Source organism: Citrus clementina, unplaced genomic scaffold (assembly GCF_000493195.1).
Source record: "Citrus clementina cultivar Clemenules unplaced genomic scaffold, Citrus_clementina_v1.0 scaffold_2, whole genome shotgun sequence".
NCBI classification, from domain to species: domain Eukaryota; kingdom Viridiplantae; phylum Streptophyta; class Magnoliopsida; order Sapindales; family Rutaceae; genus Citrus; species Citrus x clementina.
In genome coordinates this window covers 15,018,561-15,029,703 of record NW_006262688.1, presented here as the reverse complement: position 1 = coordinate 15,029,703, position 11,143 = coordinate 15,018,561, and the positions used below count along the sequence as shown (strand labels likewise).

General features: G+C 32.0%; 1 protein-coding gene across 1 annotated transcript; it reads left to right on the top strand.

Moving 5' to 3' along the window:
- Positions 1–322: 322 nt before the first annotated feature.
- LOC18053609 (early nodulin-like protein 2) lies at positions 323–1,402 on the top strand. Its single transcript, XM_006447134.2, has 2 exons — positions 323–696; positions 885–1,402. Exons 1-2 carry the CDS (start codon positions 510–512, stop codon positions 1,400–1,402), a joined length of 705 nt encoding a protein of 234 aa, XP_006447197.1. The 5' UTR covers positions 323–509.
- The last annotated feature ends 9,741 nt before the right edge of the window (positions 1,403–11,143 follow it).

Sequence of the window (11,143 nt, the reverse complement as noted above, 5' to 3'; positions counted from 1 at the left end):
AAAGAATTATGGAAAAATATCAATGAGCAAATTAACATGTTATGTACTGGTGGTAAAAGAAATAAAAAATTAAAAAAGAAGAGTTACATATATAACGGTGCATAAGAGTTAAAAATAATATAAAATTTGAACTTGAATTTTTTTGTTCTTCCTGCAATATCAGAACACGTTTTAAAAGGTTATTATGTTTTTATTATTACTATACCTGTGAAGAATGACCGTTGTGTCTCTCACATGTTGCAACGTGTAGATTATTGATAGCTGAAAAGATTATAAAGCTTTTGTATCTCATTTCGAAACGTCTCGTCGATCTTGCATTAACAATAAATAATAATGATTCAGCTAGCATCCCATATCCAGCCAAGCTAGCCGTGCTTCATATTTCTCTTCAGCGTTTTGCATGCTCTATTCTCAACGATAACTTATCATCACCTCCCTTTATAAATCCCTCACCACCACATCTCAATTCCCCTTATCTTAATTTCCTAAAAGCAATTTGTGTTACAATAATGGAGTTGAAGAGAAATTTCACTAATTGCTTCTTTGTGATTTTGTGGATGGGTACTTTTATTATTAGCTGGTGTGAGGCCTACAAGTTCAATGTTGGTGGTAAAAATGGATTATGGGTTGTGAAACCATCTGAGAATTACAATCACTGGGCTGAGAGAATGCGGTTTCAAGTTAACGATACTCTTTGTAAGCAAGCCCTAGCTCTCTCTCTTATATATAATTCATTTTCTTTGTATATTATTAATATTATACCCTGCCCCGCAGCTTGAATGGTCATGAGTATGCATTTGTGGCTGCGCTCACTCGCATTCTGGCTTAATGTGGATAAGAATATTGTAAATATGTTATAAAATAGTAATATTAATTCTTTGCAGATTTTAAGTACAAGAAAGGATCGGACTCGGTGTTGGTGGTAACGAAGGACGATTATTTTTCATGCAACAACAAGAAACCGGTACAATCTTTAACTGACGGCGAGTCAGTTTTCAGTTTTGATCACTCAGGTCCTTATTTTTTCATCAGCGGCAATGCTGATAACTGCAACAAAGGCCAAAAGCTCATTGTTGTAGTTATGGCTGTGAGAAACAAATCCCAACACCATGAAGCTCCTCCGTCTCCTTGTCCGGTTTCTTGTACGCCGCCTGCTTCTTCTCCACTGCCGTCTGCATCTTCTCCCCCGACATCACCTGCATCTCCTCGTTCTTCGGTACCACCTCCAGTAGAGTCACCAAGTCCTATGCAGCCACCGGAGCCTAGTGATATTCCATCAGATTTCGGTGCTCCAGCACCGGCTCCGACAAGTTCGGGTTCATCGGGTTTGGGTTGTAATATTGGCTTGGTTTTGGGATTTTGTGTTGGAGTGACTCTGGTTTTGGGTAGCTTTATTGGCTAGACCTAGTATCTTCTGTTTGGACTTTGGATTAATATGTTGAGGGTTTGAGTAATTACATTATTTTGTTCTTTTCAAGGATTATATAATTTGAAGTAAAGTTCTTTTCTTTAGCTACAATATAACCAAATTTCATGTTGCTACAATATTTACCATGTGCCTTCTCTCTTTGACATTCTAATTAATCGTCTAATCATATTAATTAATAAAACGGTATTTGATTTGGTATACTTGTTTTTTCATTTTTTGTCTCCATAATTTAGTTTAAAAAATGTGCTTGATTATAAGTAAAGTGAAAAGAAATTATTTTAGATAAAGTGTATTTGATTTTAGGTATATTGTTTTTAATTATAAAATAAAAAATGTCGCATGAAACAAAAAGTGATATTATTTCAATTTGCAAAAATGTTTACGGTCTTTCGTGGCAAGCACAAAAATGTTATTATGTGTTTTGGCATTCTCGCCAAATGCCATTAATAAAACGAAAATGGCATTCATACAACAGTTAGCACATCATTCAGCACCGAACGGTGCGTTTCAAACTAACGATAAATAAGTCACTGTAGCTTCAAAATGGCACACGCATGGTCAACACACACACGTGCTTTCCTGCTCTGTCTCTCTCCCTCAAAGTACAGTTCTGCTCTCTCGCCCTCTCCCTCACGGCACAGCCCTGCTCTAATGCTGCTCTCTCCCTCACGCGACACATCTGCTCTATCGCTTTCTCCCTCACGCCACAAATCTCTCTTTCGCTCTCTCCCTCATGCTCCATTCACAAATATGACCAGCCACTGTTCACCGCGCTCCGGTCTCGTTGTCAGTCATATACGCCATCAATGAATGGATTAAAATTAATAGATTGAAGTTCATTATAATAAGTGGACAATTTTTTCATGAATTAAAGCTATCAGTACAAAGCTTACGGAGGGAGAGAGCGAGAGAGTTTATGCGTTTGTCAACAGCGTGTGTGTTTTACCATTTTGAAGCTACAATACCAATTTATATTTACTTCAAAACGCACCATTCGGTGCTAAATGGTGTGCTAAGTGTTGTGTGCATATCGCTATTGGTTGTCAAAGGGCAAGTACCTCGGCTTGCTTAATATATTTCTGCTGTTAAAAATAATAAGAGTAGGCAAATAAAAACCTTAGAAAATTAATAATCCTAATAATTAATAATGAAATTATTGTTCATAGATTATTGTTTATGTGATATTGTTTGTGATTCAATATTCACATTCGTTGTTCATATAATGCCATAAACGAGTCACTACTGTTCACAATTACTATTTTTACCATACTGTATAAAAGTTGCTACTTATTGTCATTATTCATAGCATTGTTCATATTATTGTTCACTCACCCTAGATCAATCAAATATGATACAAAAAGTAAATTATATAAAGTAAAGCACGCATAGAATTTTTACGTGGTTTGGATCTCACTCCCACATCTAGAAAGGCCAAGGCCACAATCCACTAAGTGATGAAACAATTGCAACCTATTGGAATCTTACACAATTTTAGACTCTCTCTAACTCTTGCCACCATGTTAAATCTAACTCAATTGACCTAGCGTAGTGAGCAACACTTGTCTTCAATTATGTTTGCTACTATCTTGAAATCCCTTCAACACAACAAACGACGCTTTCATCTTGACGAAACCAAAGTAATCATATAGAATGTCTAATGAAAGACTTGATGTGAAGAAAACTTGAAGACTAAATAAGTTTCTTCTTGTTCTTTACATTGGCTACTTCTCTGATATAAAATACAATATGTCTGCTTCATTCTTCAATGTGTGGTATACTTCCCTTTATATAGGTATAATGTTTCCTAAAACACCAGTAGAGGAGTACTAGGATATACTTTCTTAAAAGTTCAATATTTCATAAATACTTACCCATATAGAAATCACCTTTATTTGGAGCTCTTTGATATGTAATCCTTATGTATGTGCCAATTAGCTTCTTTATGCCTCCAAAAAAATATTCTCTAACATTCCACATAATTTAATCTAATAAGAAAAAAAACTAGACAAATCCCTAATGCAAGGAATACATAAATTACAATATTATTGACAGCTGATAATAAAAACTCTACCAATCTCCCCCTTTAACATTCTTATAGTCAAAACATAACTAACTAACTTTCTAGCCTTCAAATAGCATGGGTAAAAGCTGGATAGACCATGCCAATAACCTACACATAGGTAACAAAACAAATGAGGAACTTAAGAAAATAAAAATAAAACAATTGGTCACCGTAAGTTCAAGATCAAATTCTCCCTTAGTAAATAAATGCTCGTGATTAAAGTTCACTTGAGAAATAGTAAGAGATCAATAATTGATAAACTATAACGTGCATCACTTAAAGACTTACCTTAAACATTATCGTTATTGAGGACATAGGTAAGCAAATAGAAGATTTTCTCAATTAACAAGTTATTAATACAAACACACAACACACAAATTGACCAGCAACAAAAATTTACCAAGCACACACTAACAAATGTGCACACAAAATTTGAGGGGATTTAGAGTTGTTAAACTAAAGAATTTCAAGTAGAAAATCTGAAATTGTAGAAAATAGTTTTAAAGAGGTTGAATTATGAGGTGAAATATGGTTAATTACTCATTCTCCACCACCAAACATTGGATTTTAGGTTAATTATCAAATCATGGTTAACTTTCTTTTGAAAACAAAAACCTAAGATAATTACAAGCTCAATTATTTTGATTTTACCTTATTTAGTTGTCAAGTAGAATAAGCCCTTTACTTAATCCCTTTCCAGAAGACAATCCAGAACAAGCTCTCTAGATTTATTTTGATGAAAGTATTAGAATGAAGAAAAATGTAGGCTGAATCAAGAAATAAACATGCAAGCTTGGTTTATTTATTTTGAATTATATTCCACGTGCAATCAAATGAAGATATCCCATAATCTTGATATCCCAGAATCTTGATCACAATCTGCCACTTGATTAGTTCTTTGACAATTATGGATCAAAAACTCTAAACTAGCAATCAATTAACCATCAAATTCATCTACTTGGCCACTTAAACAAATAAGAAAACAATTCTTGAAACATTAAAATCAATGAAATATAAAATTTTCTAGAGAAAGATAAAGCAATTCTAATTCTAAAACTTTGTTAATAAAAATCCATGGTTAGGGTTTTGAAATCAATCCTAACTAATAAAAAGGCTACTCAAACATATCTGAGTTATTCAATATCAATTCCATTAAGGATAATTAAACAAAAAAGAAAGACTTATTCATTGAATTCTGCAACGGAGTCTTCTCTCCAATTTGCCCACTCCTCTTTTTCTTGTCTTCTTCTCTTCTTTGGAATTGATTCTTTATATTTTTTTTTCCCTCTCTCATTAGGTCATTTAACTTGTTGCCTTTATATAGAATTATTTTCTAAATTCTTGTAGGATTAATGAAACTTGTTTTTGACTTCCTTTTCCTTAAAAGAATATAATTTTGACCCTAGGAAGTACTTGCATGTGGCGAAGTAACTCTAAAATCAATTTTCATTGTAGGCCCAATTAAGAATTCCGACCAACCCTTCAAGAATCAATGTTTATGGCTCAAGCCTGATCTTCAGTCTTAGTAAATCTTTAATATAGGCCCATAAAATAAATAAACCCCAAAGATTTGTCCAAGAAGCAATTAAAATTCATGAAGTCATAATTTATCTATTCTTCATACTAATTTGTAGTTTTTTTACTCTTTTTGTTTCTTTAAATCAAAAACTCCTAAAAAATATAAAAGATAAATAAAGATTCAAAAAGTTCATGAAAATATTAAATAATTACAAAGAAAATAATAAAATACTACTAAAAAAATTATATTTTTATGATAAAAAATTTATGATCATATAAATCTATTTGTCATGAAAGTACCGTTAAAAAATAATACTTTCATAATTGATATATTCTTTTTCAACCTATTATGACACATTTGTGACTCATATATTTATGCCATTTATTATTGACAGAAACATATCATGTTCAGTTTTTATTTTAATCATTTACAAAACTTGACAGGGATCAACCGTGTGTTTGAATGATGTCAATTTGAAATTTATTTATTTATTTTTTAATATCCCTAAAATATTTTTATTTATAAAAATACCATAAACAAAATATTTTTATTTTTCTAATTATTAAAAAAAAAAAAAAAAAACCTTAAGTAGTGTCCTTCAAGCATTATGGTTTAAAAGGCACAAACTTTCAACACTCAAAAATTTTTTTAAGCATTTCGTATGTTCAGCGAATGAACAACCCCTCTCGCTCACAGATGATTGAACCCTCTGCCCTTTACAGCCCACTCTTAATCACTAAGGAACTTTCATAGCCACTCTGACTCAATTGACCAATCACAGCCACCATCATTCATAGTTACTGTCGCTCTTAGTCCCCGTCTCGATCTATCAGCCCTAACCCTTATAGCCACTGTCACTGCTGAAGAAGAAGAATCACTCATAGCTGCCATCACTGCTTGTAGCCGATAAAATCTCTTATTTATACTTTGACCCGAAACCTCTCTTCACTCTTCTATGTCACATCTCAACATTCAATAAAAACAAACAGAAAAAATCTCCTTTAATTTGTTATCCTCTCACAACAAACAAAATGCCTGAGGCTTATCGCAATCCTCTACCTCCTCAGCCAACCCCCATCCCAGCGTTATGGCTCCCCAAGGCTGAGCCGCTCTGGCTCGGTTGTGGCTCGGGAGCTGGCTCCAACATGCTCTGATTCCACATCGATGATACTCCCGTGCTGAAGATCTAGCACATAGTCATCCTCCACATGAGCCTCTGCGGCGTCGGTTTCATCACCGCTCTTCTCGTCTTTGGCAAGATCTACCATTAAAAATCCGCTAACCAACCGACAGAAACGAGCTTATTGATGGTAAATCTAGTTTGCTCTATTTTATTTTATTTTATATTTTTATTCCTTTTTTGGTTTTTTTCTCTATAAATGATGGCTAAAATCAGGACTTGGTTGGTTTTTACGGATGAGCCTTTGGTGCTCAATTGTGTTTATTTGTTAATCATTGATTTTATTATTTTGATTAAATTGTTACTACTTTTAAAATTTTAACTTTTCGTTAAAATTAATGCAATGTGATATCAATTAGGGATATAACATAAAGATTAGTGTATTTACTCTTATAAAAAGAGGGTGTCTTATTGGTTAGAAATGAATCCATGTGCGTTAAAGAGTTGGAGTTTTTTTACTGGACAAGAAATGTCTTCCTTTGGTTGTTCATTTCTATAATGTTTATCAATGAATATGGTTTCAAATAAGGACACTATTTCATGTTTAGATTCAGAATAGGGGCGGTATTCTCGATAATTTCTTTGGCGATGATTTAGAAAGAAAATTTTGGAACTATTAACATGTCTATCTTCATCTATTTGTTTTATGTGGGTGCAATTAGCACTTAGTCTGTGTGGCTTTGCCCTGATTCTGCTATAAAACTGGTGTGAGCTACTTAACTTTATGGTGAAGTTGCATTAGAATCCAACGAGCGTTTGATTCCTATATTTGAATATTGATAACTTCTCGGTTCTTTAAGGTATTTTCATATTGTTTTATATTCCTTTTTGCTTGTTTTCATAATTTGTATTTTTAGATTTAAGAAATGTACTTGGCTGCTTCTATTGAGCAGTGATCTAGTAATAGGAGTATTATTTTACTATTTTTTTCTAATTGTTATAGTGAACTTTTTCAGTAGTAGTATATATTTGATTGTGAATAAATGTCCGTAGTTTGTAATTGTTCTGTCCTTGTCTATTATGAGTCAACTTGGCTATGAAAAGTCATGACTTTGAGATAATAAACTATTAGATTCAGATTGAGGTTTTATTATGAGTCAACTCTATTTCTTAACGAGTCAAATTAACTTAGTTAATTTGCAGGTTAGTTGTGAGTTATTGAAATTTGAGTGAAACAACATACTTTTTTCGTCTATGGCATTTAGAATGGGTGCTCGCTCACTACTTTTCCCTACTTTTTAAGCCCATACTTTGATTCAACAACCATTTTGATGGTTTTATTAATAGCTGCATTAAATGATCTGTTAGTTGGTGCCATGAGTAGTCAACATTGGAACATTTTCGTGTGATTTTCAGCTGTCCCCAGTGAGTTGAGTTTAAGCAACTAGTTACACTTGTTAAGCATTTAATTGTAATTCAGATATTGATATATTGCACCCAGGGGCCCAATGACGCCTTAAATATTACCATGTTATGTCAGTTCGGGTCAACTTTCTTAGGATCTCAAGTATATTGAAATAGTTGTATGACTTTCTTGCTTATGCTCAACTGCTGCCAAGCTGGATCAATATCTTAAAATATCTATCTCTTATTTCTTTTTTCATTTCTTTTCAGGTTTTTGGTTAATTATCAGTGGTCTTTCATATAGTTTATCTTATTCTAGTTTATTTACCCCTTTTTTTTGGATGGAAAATCCCCTCAATGACTATTTTATACAACCTGGTGCTGCCCAATTTTGGCCAGTGAGGTGCATGTTGATTGGCCTCACTATTTATGACAAATGAACCTTATTTTAGAGTATAAAAACTTCTCCAACTGATATCCAACCCTGTTGGCATCTTGTGTTAAAAATTGAATAAGCATATCTAATATTTTATATCTTTTGGGCCAAGAGTATAAAGAACTACTAGTATTCCCAACTTGTCACTATATGGCAGGTGTAGCAGTTATATGGGTGTTATCCATCCTCTTCATATAACCATTTTAAGCCCTCAAGGACCATGAAGAGACATGTCTAGGAGGTTTTCAGACAGTAAGTAAAGAAGATTTTGTGTTCATGTCCATTGTTGTTGACTAATTTTAAGATTTTCTGTTCATGTCTATTGTTGTTGAATATATATATATATATATATATATTTTTTTTTTTTCATCATGAAAATGCTCTAGAGCTGTTAGAGAAAATGCTAATGCTTGATCCTTCCGAGGTATCACCTTGAAGCCTTTACTTTTTTAATTTGTCAGTGCATTATATTAGCTAGTTGGAGTGAATCATTTGATTGGAATCAAAGGATAGCCGGGAGTTTGTGTCTTGTTTAAGTTGCAAGATCACTAATTCATTACTAATTTATAGCTGTAATAGAACTGCTATAGATATGTTAATTTTTTTATTTAAAAAAAATTGTTTTCTTAGCCGGATGTTAATATTCCGTTATTACAGTTTGAAATTAAATTCCTTTTGACTTCATTTTCATTGGAGATAAACAGTTATTATGTATGAATATCCAAAATATCTCCAGTAAAAGCTATGGTTTCTAATCTTATATTTAATATCTTTCGCACTGGGAAACTGAAATATAAAATGAAATTATGTTTAGGAATTTTTTTAATGGAATCATGAACTTTATTTTTTGACTTGGAAAAGGGTCCGCCTATTTGGACTTTCTTATTCTAGAGCTTGGATTTTGTTTTGACATGATTGGAGCAAACAATCATGATGCTAGCAGATATTTCTTTAATTGCCATCTTTTTTAACCTTCTAGTTCATGGTTTCTGCACCTTATCATCCAATTCTTAGTTCTACATTCTTTAAGCTAAGTACATTTCTCTTTCGAACAGGTAACTTCTTACAATTAGTAAAATTAAATTGTAGAAAACAAAGTAATTTTATATCGTGTAAGAGAAAAGAAATGTTGAAATATTGCGAAATTTGATTTTAACTGAACTTCACCGTCGATCAATAATAGGGAAGTCCACAGAAGACAAAGCTTGTACCCTTGGATCCTCCAAATTTTCACAAATTTACCAACAATCAAATATATAATTTTTACTGTAAGAACACTTACAAATACTCAATGAAAGGCTGATTTTTTTCTAAAAATTTCATTTTCTTGGTTCACATTATCATTCTCCTTGAAATCATTCTCTTTCCTTATCCACATTTTCAGTCATTTTCAAGTTAACTAAAAGAATCTGTACATGAAGATATTAGGCTCAACAAGAAAAAGAAAAACAAAAGTTTACATGAAACGACCATCATCAACTTTGTTCAAGACATTTACCCATTTTCAACAAACAAGCTTCTGCGGTCATTTGAAAAAAAAAAAAAATCTTAACCAAGCGTAAGACATAATGGATAACAATTAAAGATCTTGAAGTTTATTAAGATTTTAAAGATCTGACAATCTTACCATTACTTGCTTTTTCCATTAGTTTTCTCAGGATCCAAACAGAAAGTTTGGTAATTTGCATATGGAATATAGCAAAATGAAATTTATATATGGATAGACAGCTTTGCTTGAAACAAAAATACTTAATCTAAAATTAATTTAAAAAATATAAACAAACCAGTAGAAAAAAAAAAAAAAAACTCGCACGAAATGAAAAGAAACGCTGGCTCATAATCAATTCATTTTAAATCAATCTGAAGATTTGCCCTTACTCATCGACTTCATCACTTTTGTCATTGAACACGCGCTAATTCTAGTACATATGTTCAATATTCATCACCATCCAGCGGACCAAGCAAATGATTAAAGAGTTTTCTTTAACTAATACCAAATTCAAAGTTTTATATATTTGTCACGAAGAACAAATGGAGACCATCATTATGCAAAAGGCATAGCATCGGACATTTAACATACATTATATTCTATATTTCAACTTCAAAATATGTGATACTGACATGTGAATCAGTTTATTGATACGATCTTACTCAAGGATTAAGATTCTCTCCTTATCTGAGTACTCCTGATCTTTTACCGATCTTGTGCCATTGATCTTTTAGTGTTAGTGTATGATTATGATTTAACTATTTTTTCTTTTCAATTTTTTAACCACCAATTACATTAATAGAATTTGCTCAGAATAAAATCAGATCAGGAGAGGATCCTGATCCTACTACTCAGTGTTGAGTAGACCAATTGTTTGGGAACTAATTAAATTTCTATCAAAATATAATATGCTGACCAATGACTGATATAATCAAATCAGCCCTTCATTAATGCATCTAATTAATACTAAAACTGACGAGTAAGAGGCAAAAAGCCCACAAGCCTTTGTAATAAAGCAGCATTTTCGTCTGCTCTATAAGAGGGATTTATCTTTCGTTAGGGGTGGGCACGATTTGGTTTGGATCGAAATTAAACATAACTGATTTAAATCGGTTATTTTATAAAAAAAACTAAATAAGAACCGAACTCAATAAAAAACCGAACATAAATGGATCTTTTCAAATTAGTTTTGTTCGATTCGTTTTTTTTGTTCAGCCTATTGGGCTTATTTTGAATTTTTAAATTTTTAGCCCATTGGTCCTCATGAATGTAATAATTTTTTTCAACAATTATTTCATCCTAATTTCATTACAAATATTAACAATAAATACAAAGTATTCAAAATACATTTTATCACTAATATCTTACTAATTACTAATAAAATACTCACAAAATATAAAATATTAAGATTTTAAAATACATAACCAAATTTCGATACTCCATCTATATAAACATAATATTGTAAAGACAAATAAAAATAACAACAGTTACAACTTACAACACAAAATAAAAAGAAAATTTGCAAACAAACACCAAGAACATTCTCTCATTTTCACAAAAAAAAAAAAATTTGCAAACAAACGCCAATAATATTCTCCCATCTTCATCAATATCAGTATCAACTTTAGGCATTTTCCAACTCAATATTTGGATCTATTAAAAAAATTTAAAACGATAAGTAATT

Coding starts and splice junctions, on each gene's coding strand:
- LOC18053609 (XM_006447134.2), top strand. CDS start 510: ATGGAGTTGAAGAGAAATTTCACTAATTGCTTCTTTGTGATTTTGTGG. Junction 697..884: donor TCAAGTTAACGATACTCTTT/GTAAGCAAGCCC, acceptor AATTCTTTGCAG/ATTTTAAGTACAAGAAAGGA.